The sequence below is a fragment of the Trachurus japonicus genome, chromosome 13, assembly GCF_045865225.1.
Source record: "Trachurus japonicus isolate A0001 chromosome 13, Traja_1.0".
NCBI lineage: Eukaryota > Metazoa > Chordata > Actinopteri > Carangiformes > Carangidae > Trachurus > Trachurus japonicus.
In genome coordinates this window covers 42,032,576-42,057,059 of record NC_140919.1, presented here as the reverse complement: position 1 = coordinate 42,057,059, position 24,484 = coordinate 42,032,576, and the positions used below count along the sequence as shown (strand labels likewise).

Genomic DNA, 24,484 nt, shown 5'->3' with positions numbered 1-24,484 from the left:
GCTATGAGATAATAACACAACGTTACCACACAGAGTTGTTGTAGAGGGAAATTCATGCAAAACCACTGATGCATGTTGCGTTCAGGGACAGTTTTTCATCAACAGTCTCTGTATTTCCCTCTACAACAACTCTGTGTGGTAACGTTGTGTTATTATCTCATAGCGTGGTGAATGTGCAGCTCACAACTTGTCCACCAGAGCGTTGTGGAGTTGTTGGATTGTGTATTTGATGAGTTTGATGAGGGAAACCAAGAAATCCCATAATGAGCCTCCGTAGCGTAGCTCTGAGCAGCTCACGGCTCTGCTCCGCCGTTCTAAAAATAACTTGCACCGACAATTAAAGGTGATGAACCTACTGCTAAGTCTATAGCGATTAGGGGAATGAGCCAATTTGCCAAAATATTGAACTATCCCTCTAAGCTCGTTCATCACTACAACAACACACCGATTTTTGTGTGCTTCATAGCAGCCACAGGGAACTAGTTTGACTTGCATTTTGAACACACTGACTTGAAAGCTAACATAAACCTATGTAGTCAGTTTTCCTCATCGAGTCTCATCTGAACTGTCATGTTAACAAAGTGTTTGACAGCAGCCATGTGAGGAACTGGGTCAGGGTTAGTGTGACGTGTCACCAAACCCCTGAAACTGAAGGCCAGATTCGCTCAAATTAGCCCGGGTGACTAATTTAGGATTAAAATGAACCCACTGTCGTCTAAATGATCTTGTGGGTTTAGACGACTCCACTGGCTCGTACAGGAGAAGACCACTGTTCATTTATTGGTGAGCAGAAACTTTTCTTTCTTCTCTCTCTTGTGGCCGTCAGGGGACCTGGCAGATCCACGAGGAACAACCTTGAACCAAAAGCAACACACAAACTTTGCCCACACTGTCGACTGATATTTTGTTCAGTTCCACCTTAAAGGGATAGTTCACCCAAAATTCAAATTTCACTCATTATCTCCTCCCCCTCATGTGGACTAAGGGCTGGGAGAAGTTTCAGAGTCCTCCGTGGCTTCTCTGAGTTACGGGGGGTCTCGGCGTAGCAGTGCATGTCCATATGACGGTTGTCAATGGATACCAACTTTCTTCGTCCAAAAAGACACACCAAAAAACATCCAAATACCTCCATGCTGCTCGTATATAATGTCCATCTTGTATTGAAGCCCCAACATGAGAAATTGTTCCGAAAAAAATTAAATAAATCTATATTTTAAGCTTGTTTGTAGCGGAAGCTCCCGGTGTCTCGGTTCACTGCTCTTCCTGTGTCAGTGCAAATCTCGCGTGATTTGCACTGACACAGGAACAATTTCTCATGTCGGGGCTTCAATACAAGAGGGACATTACATACGAGCAGCATGGAGGTATTTGGATGTTTTTTGGTGTGTCTTTTTGGACGAAGAAAGTTGGTATCTATTCACAACCATTATATGGACAAATACTGCTGCACGGACCCCCCCGTAACTCAGAGAAGGAACGGAGGACTCTGAAAATTCCCACAGCTTTTAGTCGACATGAGGGTGAGTATAGATAATGAGTGAAATTTGAATTTTGGGTGAACTATCCCTTAAATGTTTCCCTGTGAACGTGTCGGGTCTGGCGGTGGCGTAGCAGCGTTGGTGTGGCTGGCATATGGCCGCCCCGCCTGCAGCCTGCTGCCAGATTACACATACAGATCTACTTTAATACAAAGAAATCTCATATTATTCTGCCCATTACGTAAAAGGATGAGATTATCGATACACAGATTAATGAACGGCCAATGGTGTTCCAGCGCGATGGCCCGCCCCGTCCCCTCCCTCCACCCTCTGCCCCGCACCCCCGCCCGTCTGCATGCAACACTTCACTCACCCAGATAAAAATAGAAAACCGCACAATGACTTGCAGTTTAGTTGTTAGATTTTAGTCTTTATTGTACTATTTTTTTTCTCGACAATTGCTAGCGGACATGTGAAAACTTGGACCAACAAAACATCATCATCATTATTATTATTATTTTTTAATTACAGCATATTGTCAGACTGCGGTAACAGTGAGAAGATGTGTTTTTAAAAAATAAAACAAGAAAGAAAAAAAAAATTAATCCAAACCAAACAGGAAGAAGAAAAAAACAAACAAAAAAAAACATTTTGACTTTAATATTCGATGGTGGTTTTTCTTTTTTCTTTTTTCGTTTTAATTCATGTACACAATATAACAGTCTAAAAACATTAAACACACAGAGCTGAAGACATTGCAGTGTTGGTTGGGAAGTGGCAGTCCTCAGGGCAGTTTATATACTGTAGCAACATGGTCCTGCTGTACTGTCAGATATCTACTGGGATGGATGGAGAGGGGGGAGGTGGGGCGGGGAGGGGGGGTTGGGCAGTTGAGGGGGGAGACTACAAACCAAAATGGCCGTCAATATAAAACTAACAGTCCTTTTTTTTCTTTTTTTCTTTTTTTGTTCTTTAAATGCACCAATCAGGAGTCGGCAGAGACAGAGAGCAGAGTTAAAGTAGTTCAACAAGGAGTAAAATAGGACGGTGGGGGGGGGGGGGGAGGAGGAGGAGAGAGGGGGGGGGGGTAGGGGGGTGGAATGTCTCAGTTTTCTTTTTTTTCTTTTTTTACATTTCTGCGTTTTTCTTTTCTCTCGTAGACAATATAAAATCTCACAGACAAGCAAAGAAAAGATAAAAACACTGGATGTACAGGTTCTTATGTATGAATGTGTTGGACAGAGGGGACGGAGGGATGGATGGATGGATGGATGGATGGATGGATGGATGGATCTATGGATGGATGGATGGGGACGAAAAGAAGGGCTTGAATTATTGCTTTCTGAGTATTTATTATTTTTCACTTCTCATCTACATGGATTGCATCTCTCTCGTTCTCTCAGCTCCTCTCTCTCTCTCTCGTTCTTTCTTTCTCACCATGGTGATCTGTTAAACACGTGATTACTCCGCTTACTCGGGAGGAAGGAGGAGGGATGAAGGGAGAGAGGAGGAGGAGGAGGAGGAGGGGTAGGAAGGAGGAGGAGGCGGGGTGAGGAGTGGGGGTGGGAGGGGGCGGGGCTCAGAGCTCCTTGCTCAGCGAATCCCGGGCAGTTCTAATCCTCTTTGTGTGGCCTCACACGTTTCCCGCCTTTTTGTCTGGTAAATGATAACAGAAGAGATTGAAAAAATGTATTAAAAAATAGGTATTGGAAAAAGGATAATAATAATAATAATAATAAATATAATAATAATAATAATAAACAGTCATATAAAAGGGTTATATGTGTGTTTAGTGGTTTAGTACAGATGTCGGTCTCTAATGTTCAGTTAGTTTCGTTAATTTTTGTATTAAGGATGTACACAAAGCAAACAACAACGAGAAACAACAAGAACAACAACACAACAGTTTCATGAGAGAACTACCACACAGTGTTTGTCACATTTATGGCGAAGCGTCGACACATGGTAACCAACAGGAAGACGAACAGTCGCTCTGTCTCTCTGCCTGTCTTTCACCATCTACCTGCAGTTGGGCCTTTTTTCTGTTTCTTTTTGGTTTGTCTCGGTCCTCAGAGCTCACATATACACTCTAAAAATCAAAGAAATATAACTCTCTTGTAGAAAATAACCCTCCATCTACATAGATTCTGTCTTTCTCTTTTGCTTCGCTCCAGAAAGAGAAGAAAAAACAGACAGAGAGAGAGAGAGAGAGAGAGAGAGAGAGAGGGCTGTTTAATCTGGCTTGTTGAAGGGGCTCCGTGACACTTTGATTTTACCCACTAATCCTTTGATGGACTCAACTCTATTGATGTCTGCTAAACCAGCTTTTCTCTTCCACAGCAAGCGGACCTAACTATCTAAGCTACAGTTAGTTACAGCTAGTTACAGCTAGTTACAGCTAGTGACGCTTAGTAACAGTGAGCTGAAGGACTGAGGATTGAGGAGGGAGGAGGGAGGCCAGAACCAGGATGTCAAGGATCTGCAGTGAAGCCTTTGGTGCTTTTAATCCGTTTTATTAGTGCATTTACTGTGTTCTATATGTGCAGGATGCTACCGTCTGTCCGGGGGAAAAAATACAACTCTGTTTGGAAAAATAAACGCTGGCCGAGGAGCCATGTTTTTTTTTTACGATCTGGCGTGGGGAATGAAAGCTGAGCTCGTTGTGCAAAATGTTCCTGAGATAATGGTGATGGAATGATGAATTGCTCGGCCTGATCAAACCTGAATATCTGCTAGCTTAGCATTAGCAACCATTCACAGTGAACTTTCTCAGTATCGGGTGGAAGACTTTCCTACGTGGAGGACTATGGATGATAAATATTTCCAATCCTAAATGCAGGGTGCGATGCTCTCTGACAATCTGTAGGATTAAGAAAGCCAGTTAGAGATGCAGCTAAGTTGGACTAATGCCGCCTGTGTCGACATCACAGGAGTGTTTTCAGTCCTAAACACTGAACATGGATATAGTTTTATTAGCCTAGATCCATACAGGTGTGTCCCAAACAAACTGGGAAACACATCAGTGGTGTTGTGAGTTTTTAAGGTGCCACAGTGTTTGCCAGTGTTGGGCACGTTACTTTAAAAAAGTAAGTAGTTATAGTTAGATGTTATTTTCCTGAAAAAGTAACTGAGTTAGTAAGTGAGTTCCTACATTATAAAAGTAACTAATTACCAGGAAAAGTAACTATTGTGTACTACCTAACCTCCTGCTTATCTGGAACTAACCAACTCACTCAATATTACACTGCACAGACGGGCGTGCGGAGGAATACTGAGTGAAACAGATAAACAGCTCCTTTTCGACTTGTTGATGGACTGAAAAAAAAGTGTATAACATCCTGGCCTATATGGATCTTGGGCCACATATGGGGCCCACAATTGCAGCCCGAGTGGGGCCCATATGGACCCCACGTAGCATTGCTGGCTGGGGTACACTTCAACGGGTGTATTATTGTATTATTTTGTGATGGGACCTCTTGAGTCCAGTAATACTGCATTTTATTGTCAGTAACAGTAACGGCGTTATAACGGGGGAACCAGGAACTTTTTGGATTGGGCTACTCGTTACTGAAAAAGGTAACACCCGTTATTTTATAACACTGTTGTTGCCATCACTGGTGTTTACTATGCATGCCATGAAGCTGCATTCATTTGAGATTACCAACTTGTAAATAATACTGTGATGCCAATTTTCACTCCCAAATCAGTGAAGTGATACTTATAATCAATATAAAATAGTCAAATTGAGGTGTCCAGTGATGTGAACTAAAAGTTTCCATAGCTACCCCAATATTGTTCTGTCATCGTCGATCTAAGACAACACCTTCAGGGTTACTGGTGTCTCATTTAGTAAAGTATATTTGCTGGTGTGCCTGATGTGCTTGGACTAAATGTTGTTTCCAATAAAAACAGGTGCTGGTGCGTCTTCCTGACAACGCAGTGATCTTGGCTCAGTTTCAGGCCTCAGAGTGCCAAACATTGGTGCTAAATGGAGTTTTTTTTTTTTTTTAGAAAAAGAGTTGGAGCTTCAAAGAGGCTTCTAGTAAATTGTGCGGCGGCAGCAGCAGCAGGAGCCTCGACGCTCTCCACGAGCATCTGCTGCGCCGCGCCAGATCAAAGCCGGGCGCTTGCTGGACACCGAGCCTCACAGAGCGTTTGAATGGAGGCAGAGGAGGAGGCTGGGACCGAAATAAATAATGGAGGAGAGAACAGAGCAACCTTCTGGTTCACAGGCACTTCATGTCCAGTGTCCAGCAGCTGCGGTGCGTTTCCCAGGTGGAGATGTGTAAAACACCGCCAAAGGGAGGTGAAGCAGCTACACTCTCTCCTCTTGTTAAAAATGTCACACTGAAAATGTCAGGAGAAGTAAAAATCTCCATCGTCACATTCCCTCACCAATTTGACCAAAAACTTGCATCAAATGAAAAGCTAAAAAAAATGAAAGGGGGCTCGCTCACCGATGGGAGGAAACACGTAGCAACTAATGTGCTATTTCTATTTTCATACAAGTTCATGAACAGTCAGCGTCCAACCGTAGCTGCCCTGGGAATCTGCACTCGCCACCTGAGTCCTCATTGTAAAATAGTTTTGTGCTTTGGCTGATCATGAACTTGTCGCTGTAATGAAATGAGCAAATAAAAGGACACTTCTCTCTCTCTCTCTCCTATCAGATACCCACAGGTCAGCTACAGTTGAAGAGACACTGAAGTTAACAGCTACACTACACTTTAGTTAAAGGGATGTATGAATAACTGCATCTCTCATGCAATCACCCAGGGAAGTTGTGCCTGTGTGTATGTGCTTTTTGCATATATACAGTGGCTTTGCCGTTAACGTGTGCTTGCATGCGTATACGTGTGCTAACCTGTGGTGTGGCTTTAAATTTGGCACATTTACGTGTGTATAGGCCGAATCGCCTTGTTGTTTATAACTAGCCTACTACTTCCGGGTAGAAAACCAGCACGTGATTTGAATGAGAACAGTAACGAACAAGAGTTTTCACGCCCTATCACATCCCTATTTATATATCTCATAAATCTGAAATGATTGAAGAAACATTACTATTTCTGTGTGTGTGTTTTGTGTTGCTATGTGTTGTATTCAGCATCAGTGGCAGCTGACAGGGACAGCTAACAGCGGTAGCTAAGCTAACATTAGGACGTCACCGTTGTGGGACACGACATGAAACTACTCCAGTTAGCTCAGTCATGTTGGAACTCAGATATCCGCTGGAGAAAATATTTTTTCATGGAGCGTTTATTGAGTCACAAGTTAAACAGGTAGCTAACCGTTAGCCCGGCTAATCTATGATAACCACGACTAATTACAAAAATGTGCACACGTAAATAGTAATGTTTGTCCAATCATTGGTTCTATAAACTTTACAAACATCAGATTAGTCTAAACGGTGATATAGTGACATGAAAAATGAGATATAGCGAAACTCTCGTCCGTCACTATTGTTCTCATGCTGGTTTTCTACCAGGAAGTAGGCTAGTTGTAAACAACAAGGAGATTCGTTCTATATCCATAGAGTTGTGTTTACTTGTGCATAATCATGTGTGTGTGTGTGTGTTTGTGTGTGTGTTGTTAGTATCTAACGTTGGTGTCGTAACATCCGTTTAAACCGTTGTCGATACACAGCTCCCTCTCTAATTGGTCAGTTGCTGCTGACATCACGTTCTGAACGATGGCCACCGCCGCCTCGCGCAGACCCTGCTTCCTCATCTCCTCCTCCTCCTCCTCATCCTCATCATTATCATCATCTTCTTCCTCCCCCCTCTTCCTCTCTCCCTGCTCACACGACACTGCCCCGTCATGACCACCTCCATTTTGTGGAGAGTCTGCCTCCCCCTCTCCTTCTCCCTCTCCCTCCTCCCTGCTAATGCTACTGCTGAATGCTAGCTCAGGTAGGTGACAGCTGCTATTAGCTTGTTTCCTGCTGTTAGTTAGTGCTGGTGCTGGATGCTGTTGTCTGTTGTTAGTATCTCCTTCTTTGCTGCTGCTGCTGCTGCTGCTGTTTTGTGGCTGGTCAACGTCCCGGCCGGCGCGCTCTAACTCACCGCTGTTCACAGCCGCCGTGGCGTTGATGATCTTGGCGTTGGCCTCCTCTTTTACTCCGCCGCTCTCCTTGCTCTTCTTCACGGGGCTGCTGCTCCCCGTCGTCTTCTTCTTCTCCTCCTCCTCCTGGTGATTGTGCGTGGCGTTCTCCTCCGCCACGCCGTTGGAGCAGCCGTTCTCCCCGTTGCCGTTGGTGACCGGGGCCTCGGCCGGCGTTTTCTCCGCCTCCTTCACGGCCTCCCCTCCGCTCTTCTTCTCCTCCTCCTCTGCCGCCGGCGTTTTCTCAGCCGTCACCGCCGCCGCTTCCTCGTCGTTGGTCCCCTCGGGCGCGGCGGCTTCGTCGTTGGCGCCTCCCTCCTCCGCTGCCTCCGCTGCCTCCGTGGCCTCCGTGGCCTCTGCTGCCTCCTCCTCCTCCTTGGTGCCCTCGCCCAGGTCCACGCTGGAGGACTTGCCCTTCCGCATGATGAAGTTCTTCAGGGAAACTGCACGGCCGAAGTGTGAGCGCTTGGCCTTGGCCGACTTGCCGTCTTTGCCCTCCTCTGCTGCTCCTTCCTCACCTGGACAGATTGAGAGTTTATGGTTAAAGCTCCTGTGTCAATAATCAGATTTTCATTGACTACCTTTGAACTGTAGCCAACTTCAAAGGTAGTCAATGAAACAGTACTACAGATCAACTTTACTTACTCTGGTTGTTAAGGTCTTTTGTGCAGTGCTTTTACTAACTTGAATTCATTCAACAACTGACTAGAATGAGTTGTAAGACTAAGGGCGTATTCACACCTGTGGTGTCTGGTCGGGCCAGTCCGAACCAGCACGCCTGGTCGTTGAGAACCACTCAAGATCAGAAGCATGTAGTGTGTTGTGTCGTTTACGTTCTCACTGCAAATGAACCGCTCTAGGGCTCAGATGGAAACGAGCTGAGACCACCTCTTCAGGTGATCTCGGCCCGCTTGTTTTGTTCCGCATCCGTACGTGATTGTTGTGTTCACCAAACGAACTGATCTCTGACATAAAACGCTCCCTGTTTTGGAGCAACTGCTCCAAACGAACCAGGTGTGAATATGCCCTAAGACTAGTTGAAGGAATCCTTAACAGGATAGTTCAACATTTTGGAAAATTGGCCCATTGTCATAATCTCTATAGTCCGAGGAGTAGGTTTGTTACCTTTAATTGTCGGTGCAAGCTGTTTCTAGAACGGCGGAGCAGAGCCGTGAGCTGCTCAGAGCTACGCTACGGAGGCTCATGGGATTTCTTGGTTTCTCTCATCAAACTCATCAAATACACAATCCATCAACTCCAAAACCCTCTCCTCTTTGCATTTGCCTTGAAAATGAATGTGTGGGTCACCAAGAAACCAAGAAATTCCATTATAGCCTCCGTAGCGTAGCTCTGAGCAGCTCACAGCTCTGCTCCGCCGTTCTAATCTAGAGATTATGGCAATGGGCCAATTTGCCAAAATGTTGAATTATCCCTTTAAGGAGATGACTGGGCATCCCCTGACGCTGAAAAATGAAGCTACCATAGAAGTACCAAAAACGACAGTTCCTCTAATGACTACTAGGGCTCGACTCCAGTGAGTAAGTCAGTCCAATAAACTCCCATTTTTAAATCCATCTTTATTTACTTAGGTTGTTTCATTCAACTGTTTTCATTTTAATGAGACCTTACCTCAGGCTTTAAGTTAAAAATATAAAATGAAAACAACTCTATCTGCTTTGGAGCAGAACCAGCATCTATGGCGTTTTCTCTTGACATGTTTTCAAAAAAGAGAGTTTAATAAAAATCTGTTTCAGAGAATCTAGGTATCCTCCACTGAACAAAACAGTAACAGTGAGCCTTAGATCCACTCTGTTTTGCCCAGGGTTCTGTGTTTCTGTACCATTTTCCTCTTCCAGCCAGGGGCAGAAAAATAACCTAAATTTAGTCTTTACTGTTGACTGAAGCTACAGTGTGATTTGAATTTCACATCAGACGTTGAATATTTCATTTGGGAGAATGTTCAATTACATTACCTCCTCCAGAGTTAGCAAGCCACTGGCTTCTGTCTGCGCTCCCTGAGCCTCTGAGCCTGACTGTTAGGACGGGCTTCATGTAGAACCACTGCCATACTCAACAACTCTGCCTTTGCTGCACAAATGGATTTCTGGAAATGTAAAAAGCTAAACACCGCAATCTCAAGATAAAAGGTCTTTAGATTGTAGTATATTATCCACCTGAACTTTTTGCTTTACTATCTTGTATTATCTTATGTTCTTCTTTGTGTGTGCCTTTTCTGGATTGAAGAAATGTGTGAACTGATGCTCTGCTTCATGGGTTCCATATCTTGCCTAGAAGTAATCTGATCTGTTGGAATTTTATTATTATAACCTTTATTTAACCAGGTTTGTCCCATTGAGATCCAAGATCTCTTTTGCAAGAGAGACCTGGCCAAGAATGTATCCTGAGAAATGTGTTTCTTGTTATGATGCCATGTAAAGCCCTTTGAGACAAACTGTTTGTAAAAACGGGCCATACAAATAAAATTGCCTTGCCTTGTCATTTACCCTTTTTCTGGGGGTCATGGTTTTTGGGGATACTTAATACTTTATCTATGTTTAAGTTAGCTTGGTCAAGAGGTTAAATGTCAGATGGCATAGGTTAGATTCTGTTTTTAGATCCTGTCTTTGTCCTATCCTGGTCAGCTATATCCTTCTATTGGGAGAAGGTGGAGTTTTAGAATTAGGAAACGTATACAAGGTAGGGCTTTGGGCCAAGAGAGAGAGATCTCACATTGGCACCAGAGATGCTCCAGGATTCATTTTTTGAACACTGTTCTTCTTGTAAATAAACTCTTTTTGAATGCAAGTGAAGACGTGTTGGCGGTGCTCACTTCTTTTCATCAACACATCGATATACCACAACATGTAAAAACTGGAATTGATGGATGCCAATGGACATGGAGGCTCCTGACTTAGGCTGCTCTAGAGGGTAACAGGATAAATCTGACATATTGGATCATCGTTTGGCCATAAAACCTTCTAGAAAACAGAACAGGATCTGATCATCAACAGTGTTGTTGTATATTGTCTCATCTCACCTGAGGTGGCAGCTGCAGCCGCGTCCTCCTCCCCACTGGGGGCGCACTCCGTGTTGGCCCGCTTGGACTTGGGGATAACGCGTTTCTTGAAAGAGGTCCAGATTTCGTTGGCGTGTTGTGTCACCGTCCCGCCTCCTGCCGCCGCCGCCGCCTTCTCCTCCTCTCCTCCCTCGGCCTTCTCTTTCTCCTCGCCCCCTTCCGCCTTCTCCTTCTCTTCACCTCCCTCTGCTTTGGCCTCCTCCGCCTCCTCCTCCCCTACCGCCGCCACCTCCTCTGGCTTGGCGTTGTCGGCCGAGTCCTTGTCGGACCCTTTGGCCTTGCCGCTGATGCCGACCATGGACGGGTCCCTCTTCAGGCCTTGGAAGGTCCAGGAGCGCTTCAGTTTCCACCTCTTCTGCCCCGACTCCTTGGAGTCCAGCGTGGAGGAGTCTCCGCCTCCCTCTCCGTCCGCCTCCTCCTTCCCGTCCTCTCCTCCTCCTCCCCCGCCGCTCTTCTTGTGCGCCTTCTGCGCCATGAGCTTCTTGAAGGAGTGCCAGCGCTTCATGTGCTTGGTGGCTGCCGAGGAGGACGAGGCTTTCTGCTCTTCCTCCGCGCCTCCTTCCGCTCCTCCTGCCGCTCCTCCCTCCTCTACGGTGGAGTCTGCGGTGGTGTTAAGTGCTTCGGGATCTTCCAGCCTGTCCAGGGACCTGGTCCGAACTTTGATTTGTTTCTGGGGTTCTGCGGCCGAGCCGTCCTTCTTCTCGGTGCTGCGATGGGAGAAGATCCTCGCCACGGGTTTCCTGATCAAATCTCGAACCGTGGATTTAGCCTCCGCCGCTTTGCCCTTCTCTGCTTTCTTCTCCTCTTCCTTTTCCCCGTTTTCTGGAGCTTTCTCTATCGCTGCCTCTCCTTCTGCACCTCCTTCTGCTCCTCCTTCGGCCGCTGCCGCCTCCTCTCCTTTCTCCGCCTCTTTCTCCCCTCCCTCAGTGGCGTTCTCCTCTCCTCCCGCTGCACCTGTGCTCTGGTCTTTCTTCTTCCGTCCTCCCATCACCTTCCCCAGGCCGCTCTTGTTGAGGAAGGAGTCCAGGAACGAGGTCTTGGGCTCAGAAGAAGCTGCATTTTCCGAATTCTGAGGAGCTTCCGCCTCCCCGCTTGCTGCTTCTCCTCCCTCTTCGGTTCCTGCTGCCGCCGCAGCCGCTGTGTCGTTATTCACAGTCTCTTTGTTTTCAACCACCTCGCTGTTGACAGCAGTGCCATCTTTATCGACAACCTCACTGTTGACAGTCTCTGAATTTGCATTGGCATTTTTAGCTGGTTGCTCCACCTCCGTCGGCTTGCTCTCCGGGGTTTTCCCGTCTTCCTGGACTACCGGTGCAGCGCTGGCCTCCGTCGCCGCCATTTCAGAAAGGGAAAACAAACAATAACAGCGAAAAAGTGTGTTCTTTCCTTCCCTTCTTCTTCCCTTCCTTCCTTCCTAGACCCTCTGCCCTCCTCTTCCACTCTCTCTCTCTGGTGTTTCGTTCCTCCCGCTGTGGTTTGCGCTCTCAGGTCATGGAGAGCAGGGTGGAGAACAGTGGCAAGGAGAAAAGATACTCAGCATCCTACTAGTCCTCCAAACTCCTGCAGAGAAAAGAGACAGGGGTGAGGAGAGAGGGATGAGAAGAGAGAGAGAAGGAGAAGCACAGATGGTTGATAGTCTGAATCAACAACATAGACACTCAATTAGTCCGGTCTAGACTGTGCATTGAATAGGGAATGAAGAGTAACATAATAGAGAATCTCAGTGGGAAATGCACTGCAATTATGATGTTTCCTAATCAGTCACACTTCCAAAATTCACCCCCTGTGTGATTTGATGTGGGCCACACACACACCAACACACACGCCTCCTTTTTCCTTTTAATTGAAATGGCAGAATCTGGAGGTTTTGGAGATGTAAAACCTGCAGCAGACGGCCTTGGATCCTATAAGCTGTTTATTCTGTCAGGAGCTGGCTGCTTCACTTTCATCAGCTGCTCACTCAAAAGCAGATTCCTTTCTACGCCACTGAGCCGACAGTTGTCCACACATTAAAATCAGTTTCTGTTTGACAGTCTTATTCAGGTCAGATGTTTCCTTTTTTAAGCAACATGGTGACACATGTTGAATGTTGTAGACATATGTAAGAAATTGCAAGGCCAGATAGTAACGAGTCATATTTCTGAACTGGGAATGGCCTTTTGCAAAACTGGGGACGTAGTTAAACTGTTGTGGAGCTGCATTAAGTGACAGACATCTCTCTTTTCTCACGTATACAGTATTTTAATACATTAAAGCTGTCCTCATTTATATGATTTTATATTTCCATTGTCAGACTGACTGTGACTGTGTTGTGACCAGCTGTTATCACCATTTGAATGAGGTAAATGTAACACCATCATGAACAGGCTTTGTGGCATTTGGGTGAGTGGTATATGGTTTGTGTTTGTGCTTGCACTCCAGCATCTTGGTGTTATCACAACCAACAACGATCCTCTAGAGCTAGGATTACACATTTGGTTTCAATAACTAAAATGTAGCGTATTTTACCCTCATTTCAATGTATATTGAGATTGGGAACCACCCGTTCATTTTCCCGTATTTGAGGCTTGCTTTATGAAAGCCCAGAGCTGTTTATTGGGCGCTACGAATGTCTATCAAATGCGTCTGTATGTCTGTATTGGCTAATCGTATCAATCATACCCGATGACGTATGTAGAGCGACAGAAATCCGATGAGGAAAAAAACGCTAAACGTTGCTCTTTCTTCAAAATAAACTTGCGGTCTAAACTACTACTACTAGGTAAAGCGTCTGCCACCATGTTGGATCAACAAGCTATCAACAGAGTCACTTTGGTGTGTCATCGTCTTGCTGCCCCCACCCCTGTGATTGGCTCTTTCGTTGAGGGAAAAATTGGGTCCATGGTTTCCAGGCTGACTTGCAGAGCGAAAAAAATCACATGCAAGGCAGCATGGGTAAACCTAGGCTACCCTTTTCCACCATTTCTAACTTCCTTCTAGTTGGCTTTACTTGCAGCTCTTCTGGTTTGCTGTTCCGTAGTGGCAAGAGAGTCACCGTGGAGCCACACCATCATGTGTCTATTTGCATCTACATGGATCTCCACCAAACACAACAACAGCAATGGCAGACAACATCATATCTCTAAGTGTTTTCCATTGATTTCATGGTTGTTCTTCTTTTAAGACCTACAAAACAGTGTTGCAAAGTTAACGAGGCCTTGTCAAGTTACAACAATTCTTACTCAGCTGCTGACATCAAGGTTCTTAGTTCTAGATCAAAGCTGCTCTCTGATCAGCTGAGAACTGGTTCTTTAGCTGCTGAAACACTGTTGTACCATGAAGCTTGTTTGTGAGTTTATACATTTTCTCTTTATCCATCTGCTAAATGCTTCTGTTGCACCTCCACACTGGAGCAGGAGCAAAATAATGCATTTGTCTGGGACTATTTTCAGCGACGGATTCTCATTTGGTGCATCAATGAATTTTTTTTGGGCAGCAGGACGGTGTGTGTGGGACTGAGTCAAAAATAAACTCCAGAGTGTGTGATCATAGTAATGAGGAAACACGCCAACCTGTGCAACAGTGTGACTCATGGAACAGTGTAGCTAACGGCTCAGAGGAATCAGACGTATCAGACTTTGATACTGTCGGTGGGAACAGCTTGTCGGCGACGGGTCCGCACGTGGACTCGGTTTGTCCTTTAAACATCGCTCGGTTGTAACACCTGTAGACGATTTAATGAATGAATTAGCAGATCAATGAATCAACGCGCCGTGAGTCACACGCTAATGTGGAGCAGCCGACTTTCTGCTGCGAGAAAAGTGTGTGCAGTCCGGACGTTTAGCAAACACAGCCACACACTGGCTCTGGGAGGAGAAGGCGAGAGAGTGAGTCAGACGGAGAGATGCAGACGGAGAGAGAGAGGCACTCAGGTGGAGAGACGGAGGGCCGGCCAGGGAGAGAGCAAAGGTGTAAACACATACATCACATGCTCCAGATAATCTGGCCGTGTTGTTGCCACAACTGACTGACTGGCTGACCAAGTGGATGACTTCCTGGTTGACCGGCTGCCATATTGGCACGTTGGACACACTGGCTGCTGCGTTGCCTGGGAGACGGGACGGTCGACTGACTTACTGACTGACCGGATGACTTACTCCTGTTAGCTCTTGACAGCTGACGAGTTAGGTTTCTGACTGATACTGGTTGTCACACTGACTGACTGGTTAGTATACTCAACAGTATTACAAAAGACAACAGCCTTATGTGGGGATAGAAAACAGCAACAAACCATTTTCTATGAGCCTGTTGCGGGGCTCAGCCAGGCTGTCAGAGCAGAGCATAGCTCTGGTAATAAGAAATGTCATGTAAATCAATTTTAAATACATAAATAAATGTGTTAATAGGTGCTCTGGTGGTTAGCACTGTCACCTCTCAGTAAGAAGGTTTTGCATTTGATCTCCTGGCCTGGGCTCTTTCAGTCTTCATGTTCTCCCTGTGCCTGTGTAACTGAAAGTCCGCGGTGCACTCACTCACCCATTAAGGACGTGCAAACCAGATTGCCAAGCGGTCATTGACCTCTTGGCAAAACGGTTTGCATCGTTGCCCGCGGTGCAGAGCAGAGCAGGGTTCGAACCACCTGGGGCAGTCCATACCAAACACAACGCAGAGGGCCAGATAACATCGGCTACAACTGTGTGGGCTGTAGGGATGGACAATGGTTTTCAAATATTCAAATAGTCATTGAATTGTAAAAAGTTTCTATTGTCTTGCCTAAAAAAAAAAAAAAAACCTCATTCTCCCTTGTTCTTGCTTCCAGGAGAGGAGACTTCGTTCCCATTTAGATGTGCTCTCGTTCCATGACGAGAACTTAATTGAAGGGTACCGTTACAATATTGTGCGGTACCAAATTTCAATTGATTTCATGTGATTTCATTTTTAAATGACAGGTGGACTTTTTTCAGTCATGAAAAAAAAGTCTGTCTTTTTTTTTAAACAATGGACTGTGATGAGAGGTGGTACCACTTCTCATTTAAAACGACAGACTGGGTGTGGGGTGGATTGGGTAGCCAAAGAATGGTCGAATAGTTCCCGGCTTTCTCCAGCTCCCACTGTCCAAAGACAGGCACAGTTGGCACAGTTTATTTATGTATTCAATATTGATTTAGATGGTGTTCCAAATTGTAAAAGTAATAAACAGGTATGGCACTGCAAAGGCCAGTTAAATACAGAACAACAGGTAGCATGACTGGAGGATAGAATTGACATTGCACATTGCTGTATCATAGTTAAAAACCCAATAAGCAGTGTATTCTGGCGTCTGCCATAGATCTCACTGGCAACCGTTAGTAGTTTAACAGACTGCAGCCGGCTGCTGAGCTTATTGACTTGGCAGGTACCAATGTTGTACCACTGCTGCTGAATGCAATGTTTTATGAAGAAGTTGACCATGTTTTCCTGGTTCCTGTATCAGTGCCACCGACCTGCATGTTAATCAGAGACACTACAGGTTTTTTTTACCCTCGTCACCAAGGGTAAAATTTTAAACTAACAGATATCGCCATGAAACTTCCCAAGTTTATCACTTCACAGGCTATCACAGGCTTTAAAGCTGTACAGAAAAGAAAATTGAATTTGAGCCCACTGTGGATCTTAACATTAGTGTAATAACTCATCTATCAGACGATGGAGCCCAAACTTTGTGCAAAATTCTATTCTCGAATAAATCCGGGATGAAAGTGTGGTATTTTTTTTTCGCATTAGATAATGCAGGCGCACGGATTATACGTCACGCTGCTCACGATTCATCAGCCACTGATATTGGATCCGTCATCCGTCAACAGCTGTACACCTTTAAATGATATATCAACAATCTCTGTAAAAACCTTCAGAATATAGACAGGAATATAACTGGAAGGTTTGGTGAAGTATGAGAAAAATCTCATTTTGAGAAAACAGCCTTTTACTGTAAAATTCCATAGATTGTTAAAGCAGAAGTCAGGTGAATGTTTGTGTTAATCTAAGTCTTAAATAGTTGTATCTTCCGACAGCAATCACTTCTATAGAGTGTTTGGTCTGAAACACGGGTCTGTCAGTCACTCTGCTCTGCTCTGAGCCCAGGAGAAAACTTTCCTTGTATCCTACAACCTTTATCCAATGAGGAGAGAGAACGGCATAAAGGGGCAGTCCTCTCTGTGTGTGCAGCCAAGGGATGCTCCTGAATGTGGTGACGTAGGGACGAGGGCGGGGACTGCTAACTCCATCTGCTGACAGGAAGTTAGACAAAACCACCGGATCGCTTACTTCTGCTTTAATGTAAATCCTACTTTTACGATTGGTTGCAGATACAGAGAAAATGACAATCTTTGGAGCCTACATGACTGTTCAGGAGAGAGAGAGCTTTACAATGATACCTGACATGACAACAGGCACAGCACAGTATGTCACAATAGCATGACCACTTTTGGTGAATTTAGGAAAATCTACTGACGAAAGAGACAAAATGTATAAAGTAAAACAACCACCTTAATGTGGATCTTCTACCATTTCTTTTGACTTTTCTGAAAGAATACATGTTAAGGAAGAAAAATAGCCCAAAATCTCTAAATGGATAAGTGCATGAAGTGCAGTGTTTTGCCTGTAGTGTCTGGCCTTAAGAGCAGCTCCTGCTGCACGGCCACTGACCTACAGATCTAGTTAATGCTGCTGCTGACAGGTTTACTGAGTGGTGATGTTGTGTTGCTGCCAGGCTGCTGCTGACCACATGGAGCCTCCCCCCACCTCACTTGTTTACTACTCTGAGCTTTTAAATTGCTGGTAGCCTGTTAGCTCTGATGGGCTCAGCTCAGCTCATTTCCTCAGCCTTTTAGTAGCCTAAAGACGGATGTCCAGCTAACACACACTAACAGCCACACACACACACACACACACACACACAAATCTATAGACAGTATTCAGTGTTGTTAGACATGTGCGGAAAAATGCACATGAATTTATCTTCACAGCGCAAAAGCAAAACTGTGCACATCACCTGGACCACCACGTCCTGAATCCACACAGCTTCTTAAGTGGGTTATTTACCCAAGATGCAACACCCCGGACCCTTTGAGTGTGTGTTTGCAGTCCCAGCAGATGAGCAGCTTTCACTGGTGCGCTGACACCACTTGGAAAGTCACATTAGCAGCTGGGTTTGAACAGAGATTACAAAAGCCCTGGATCTAATATTCTGCTTGTTAATAATTCAGCCACTGATGTTCATCATCAGCATGCTGCACACAGGATGGGAGGACCTGCTCTCTGGTGCTCTGCTCCGCTTTATTTTGTTCCAACATCCTCCGTTCTCATTATTTTATTAGTCTGAAGTCATTTGAAATCCTGTCATATAAATGTAGCCAATAATATGCTCCAGATGCAGATGTTCTAGCATCATCTGAGCATCACCCCTCTCCTGATACAGTGTATATTTGTATCTATTGAAATTTGAAGAAAAATGGTTTGAAAATGTTCTATTAAAACCAAAATTAAGGACATATATGTAGATTGCCCTGAATTATGTTACATCACGTTTACAGAGAAGTCAAAGATCTTTAGTTGTACTGCTGAGATATGGTATTCTAGATTATGTGATATGTGTGAGTTAGATGAAGTAGAGAGTGAGTCTCATTTCCTTTTATATTGTACTAAGTATGATGATTTGAGAGAGGTAGGCTAGTTTTATTTCTAAAGCCTGGAAAAGAAGACAGGACATTCTGTTTAATTAATTTCTGATGATTTCCCTTGAACCTTGGATTTGTTTTCCTTTTCTTTTTTTGGATAATGGTTTTGAACCACTGATTGTTTTCTTATTTCTTTGATATGTTCATGATGTTCTCTGGTCCTGGTTTGTTTTCTTGGTGTCTTAAATCTAACTTTGGTCAACCAGAAGTATGCATGACACAATAGTAAAAGTCATTCATTCATTCTGATCGGTGTCCAGTCTTTCCATGCTGACCAAATCATGATCAAATAATTATAAACTAACACTATGAAGTGGGAAGTCCCAACAAACAAAGATATACACCGATCAGCCATACCATCATGACATGTGCTGACTGATTTCTATCAGAAGCAGCATGAACTTGTTCAGCAGTCTGCAGCCTTCTCTCCCCACATGTATCAATGAGCCAATCACCACTGTTCCTTCCTTGGACCAACTGTTGATAGATCCGGACCACTGCAGACCGGGATCAGACCACAAGACAGAGACCCAGTCCTCCTGGTCAAACTAACCCTAACCCCCAGCCCATTGTTCCTGCTTCATACACATCAACTCTGAGGACAACATGTTCACCGGTGCCATGATGAAGTGTCATTCAGTGTCAGTCACTTCACCTTCCACTGCTCAGAATGTAATGTAATGTAATGTAGTGCTCAGACACAAGCGGCTGCTCCAGTCTAGCTGATTACAAGAGGATAGGGAGCAGGCAAAAAATAAAAAAAAGATGCTGAGGGTGACCTGAGGTAGGGGGAGCAGCCTGGGGGGAGGAGCTGTTTCAGGATCTACTGTCTGGATGCCTCACGTGTATTTGCTGCGTGGTGGTTGGTCACAGCAGTCAACCTTCAACGAGACTGAACTTTAAAGCCCCAGTATGTAACTTAATTGGCTTTTTATTAGCAAAAATCAAACCTGTCTTTCATAAATCCGTATTTCCCTGAAGGTGAATCACAGCTGCATCCAAAGTAAAGCTTTCTGGTTCCTTAGAATGAGTTGTTACAAGTCGTTACAAATACATAAGTGGGCGACGCACCGAACCGAGGCGGCCATGTTGCATCGCCATTTTTTACGTTGAGTGGCATCGTGACCGTAGGTAACCACGGAAACTGAGCGGAGCTGAGGGCTCGGCCTGTTAAAACTGTCACCACTGTGTAGTGTGAGGAAGGACGGAGGCACTGGTGTTGCATTCAGGTGCAGTCAGGCAGACGGCCGTCGGCAAACCAACCAGATGTCATTTTACTTTACAATACGACATCACCATGACAACATATTGTCACGCCTGTATTGTTTTGCCTCGTGCTGGCGGACCACTTGTTTACATAGACGCTTGTTTATCCTGTTACATGCAGCGTCTGTTGTCTGTCTGACGTCTGCCCCATTTCACGTGAATGCAACATCGAGAATACGTTCAGATATGCAACCGCACCGCTAGATGGGGGGAATTCCTACACATTATACCTTTAAGATGCCCAAATGGGGAGCTGTGTGTGCACTGGAGACAAACCAGCACGGTGGGAATTATGGGCTTGATAGCAAACAGTGGGGCCGTTGCTGCTTTGTGTTTAGGGAAAATGTAGCTCAGGTAACACAGGTGTAACGGTTTGACTAATAACACTTCAGGATGAATCAGCTGCTCACAGAACAACAGCACAACACAGCAGCTGTAAACACATGTAATAATGTTAATAACTGTGTGTGTGTGTGTGGAGCTGGTGTTGCAGAGCCGCCTTTACTTCACTTCCTCTTTATTTTGGGTAGATTTTTTTCTTTTTGGTGATTACGCCGCCGCAGCAGCAGCAGCAGAGCAGCGTTGGAGTGTTGGATCGGTGGATGTGAGGCTGAAGCCCCGAGGTGTTGGAACAGCATCAGACGGAGCACAACGACAAAATGGTGGGAGGGGTGTGAGGAGGAGGAAGAAGAAGGAGAAGAAGGAGGAGGAGGAGGAAAAGGTGTTGGGGATGGACAGAGGAGGAGGAGTGGTGCAGACATGAGCTGATTGTGAATCGTCTCTCTCTCTCTCTCTCTCTCTCTCTCTCTCTCTCTCCAGCTCTGATTGTCTGTGTCACTGTCTGGTTTTTCCTCTCGTCTGTCTCCTTCACTTTCATCCCTCTTTCTCTTCATGGCTGTCCTGCTTCCCCCCCCCCCCCTCCATCGTCTTTTTTTTTTCTGTTTGTGACTGTCCCTCTGTTTGTCTGCCTCTGTCTCATTTCACCTCCGTTGTCTGGCTCTGCTTCCACCTGTCTGTCTGCCTGCCTCTTTCATCCGTCTTTTTTCTGCTGTCTCTCTTTCTTTTTTCCTCTCTCTCTCTCTCTCTGTCTGCCTTTTTTCTTGCTGTTTCTTTAATTCTATCGTTCATGCCCCCCTCTCTGTTTCTTCCTTTCATTTTAATTCTTTCATTCACCTTCCTCCCATCTGTGTCGCATTCATTCTTTTATTTTATTTTTTTCATTTTCTGTCCCTCTGTTGCTTCCCTTTATTTCTATCTGTTCGCTTTTCTTCTTTCTTTCTTTCTGCATTTTTCCCTCTTACTCTTCTTCTTTCTGTATCTTTTTCTTCCTCCCTCTCTGACTCATCTGTCTGTCTGTCTGTCTGTCTGTCTGTCTGTCTGTCTGTCTGTCTGTCTGTCTGTCTGTCTGTCTGTCCAGGTCTCGTCTCTTTCCAGTCATCAGAGCAGAGCACCGGCTGAGCGGTCGTTGGCTTTGCTGCAGTTTAAAGTCACATTTCAAAAGGGGAGAACAAACAAAGTCACACTGTGTCACTAATGTAAAACAGGTTAGCAGATGCCAGAAGCTTCTAACCTGATTTAAGCTACTGACGGAGCTTCTCTTATGAAAAGTAACTCTTTAGTTACTGGCAATGGTGATGCATTTTAAAACTAATACGTATATACTATGTGAGGATGGAGCCAGAAAAGAGAAGAATTTGAGAAAATCATCTTCATTCAAATATGACGTAGTCCCCCATAACAACCAAAGGAACAGCACATCTACACATTACCATCCCTCTGCAGGTAAATGCATATAGGCTGTGGCTGATCATGGACAATGTACAGTTTCTGTAGCTAGGGTGGGCAACTGAAGGAGCCAGGGAGTGGTTAAAGGGATAGTTCAACATTTTGGCAAATTGGCCCATTGCCATAATCCCTATAGTCATAGCAGTAGGTTTGTTACCTTTACCTTGTCGGTGCAAGATATTTTTAGATGGGTGGAGCAGAGCTGCGAGCTGCTCAGAGCTACACTATGGAGGCTCATTATGGGGTTTCTTGGTTTCCCTCATCAAACTCATCAAATACACAATCCAACAACTCCACAACGCTCTGGTGGACAAGTTGTGACCCGCACATTCACCACGCTATGAGATAATAACACAACGTTACCACACAGAGTTGTTTTAGAGGGAAATTCATGCAAAACCGCTGATACACATTCGGGACAGTTTTTCATCAACAGTCTCTGCATTTCCCTCTAAAACAACTCTGTGTGGTAACGTTGTGTTATTATCTCATAGCGTGGTGAATGTGCAGGTCACAACTTGTCCACCAGAGCGTTGTGGAGTTGTTGGATTGTGTATTTGATGAGTTTGATGAGGGAAACCAAGAAATCCCATTAGCCTCCGTAGCGTAGCTCTGAGCAGCTCACGGCTCTGCTCCGCCGTTCTAAAAATATCTTGCACCGACAATTAAAGGTAACGAACCTACTGCTAAAACTATAGGGATTATGGCAATGGGCCAATTTGCCAAAATGTTGAACTATCCAGGTGAAGTGAAGACAACATGGGGCAGGATGAGCTTCATGAACCCACCCCCCACCCTAACCATGCTCCTACCACTTCCTGTGACATAAAATCTCATACATTAAAAAAGAGAAACCATTTCAAACAGCATTGCTGTAAATGTACTAATAAGAAGAGTTCACATCACAGCAGCTTCCAACCTGCTGCTGCCCTTTACTTCCCTTTAGTCACTGCAGGTTTAGACGTATAGAGTGAAAAACTGTGGCTGGATCTTTGGCTTAATGATCAGCTTAATGAGCTACAGGCCAGAGCTGCAACTCATCACTGTGCTACGCATGAAGTAATGCACGACGTTGAACAGGTAATGATTTCCTGACAGTGGCCGTCTTCACAGATTGACTGTGTTAGTTTTAGAAAGGGACAAAGTCTTGAAGGCAGACAGCTTCTGCAGCAGAAAGCCTGGTCGTTATGTGAGAGGCTTTTGGTGCCTCTTGGGTGCGTTTCTAGCTGCATGTGTTTTCACTCTGTGATGACAATCTAATCCCCTCGGATGCCTGTTAATGCAGCTGTAATGGGGGTCAATGGGGAAGTAGCAGAGTGGCCAGTCGCTGTTTCCCACTTCACACTGAGATAATAGCCCTCCTCTTCACACCTTCCCCCGCAGTCGCAGTGGACTCATGGACCGCATTCATACACAAACGTACGGCTTCACGTTCCCGCCTTTTAACCCTTTATGGTGCAGATGTGCGCCCGTTTCAGGAGCTGAATATGGAAAGTAAGAGAGGTGTCACCCCTGTGAGGGCGATGGTGATACAGGGTTAGAGTGGTTCCCAACCTTTTTTTTGGCTCGAGACCCAATTTTGACATCACACATTTCTGGTGACCCTGTGATCACGTGACTCGCGGCCATCAATCGAGACGCGCCAGCTCAGATATTTTTATATGCTGCATTTTATTTGAACTCTATACTATATTCGAGAAAGTGAAAGTATAGAATACAGTTGTTTAAGTGTGTGTGGTATCATAATTTTAAAAAGAATCAAAATTTGTTTAAAAAATTGTTTTATCATCAATTGTCATCAGGCGACCCCATTTGGATTCCAGGCGACCCCACGTGGGGTCCCGACCCCAAGGTTGAAATACACTGGGTAAGGAGGTAGACTGTTAAAATCTCAGCAGGATCATAGGATGCTGCATTACAGAGTTTCTTTCAGGCTTGTTTTTCCCTGCTCTTCACATGTCATTCCCTCTGGTTAGTGAATCCAACCCTTCTTTCCTCACCTTCAAGAGGAACTATGCAGGATTTTTAGTACCTTTATGTAACAGCTTCAGAGTAATAGTGATGGTTAAATCAATGACTTGTAACTTGTTCCAGGGAGAGCGTCCCTTGGCTGAAAACCCTCCGACCCGTAACCTGTAATCTCTCTCTATGACACAAATATACACACTGTAATGCGTACAATAAATAACGTTATCCACCACTCCATTGATTGCTTTCTTGCCGGCTTTGTTGATAACACATGCACATGACCGGGAGGAGGGTTAGCAACACAGAGGAGAAGAGACTGGACTTGCATATTTCCCCTTTAAGAGACAGTCTACATTACAAGCACTACCTTGTAGCCTTCATTTTGCTCCCCTGCCTCTTCTCCTGGAGACCTCTGCCAAGGAACGTCACATGATACTGCATGAAAGTGATGCGTATCAGGGACCATGTGAATGAGGCAAAACAAGAATGTGAATACTTGGCACGTGAAATGTGGAATCTGAGAGATTTACATAGATCTTTGTTTGCTCAGCAAATCCAGCCTCTATTTCTGATGGTCATTTTTACATGAAGCATCTTTATAAAACCTGACTGTTGGAGGAGTGTGGCATAATACAGTGTAAGGAGAAGGATTTACTGCTGCTTCAAAACCATTCCTAAGGTCTCCACTCACAAAATCCACGTATTACTGAGATAAACAACTTAATTAATAAGTAAACAAGGGCGAAAAACAACTGCTGCTCCAAACTGTCAGTCACCAGGACCGTCAGTGTGACCACTCATAACATTACAATGCTTCCAATCTGATTTATTCTGGCTCTTACAGTAACTGGATGATCTGAGACTTTGAAGCCTTTGTTTAAAAAATAAAAAGAGTTCACGTGCTGGAGCGATAATGACACAGAAAAAGCCTTAATGTCTTGAAATACCTCTGAAGGTGACATTTCAGGTGATGCATGGAGCCACGCTTTTGAGATATTGAGCCATGAACACGGAGCGTCTGCAGCCTTTTGTAATAAAGAACATCAGTCATGTAAAATGAACAGCGGCCTGGAGGAGAAACCGCTCCGGTCCAGTCAGAGCGTTCACACTTTAACATT

The 24,484-nt window shown here is 44.9% G+C and overlaps 1 protein-coding gene across 2 annotated transcripts in view; it reads right to left on the bottom strand.

The window, feature by feature from the left end:
• Positions 1–1,887: 1,887 nt before the first annotated feature.
• LOC146976682 (uncharacterized) overlaps positions 1,888–24,484 on the bottom strand; it is a 44,177-nt gene continuing 21,580 nt past the window's right edge. The window contains exons 2-4 of one of the 2 annotated variants that reach the window (XM_085796596.1): positions 10,615–12,213; positions 7,541–8,095; positions 1,888–3,134 (exon numbers count right to left, since the gene is read on the bottom strand). In XM_085796596.1, the coding sequence (XP_085652722.1) occupies positions 3,112–3,134; positions 7,541–8,095; positions 10,615–11,992 (1,956 nt within the window). In that variant the 5' untranslated portion in view covers positions 11,993–12,213 and the 3' untranslated portion in view covers positions 1,888–3,111. The remainder of the gene's footprint in view (positions 3,135–7,540; positions 8,096–10,614; positions 12,214–24,484) is intronic. The other variant, XM_085796597.1, reaches the window with a different exon arrangement.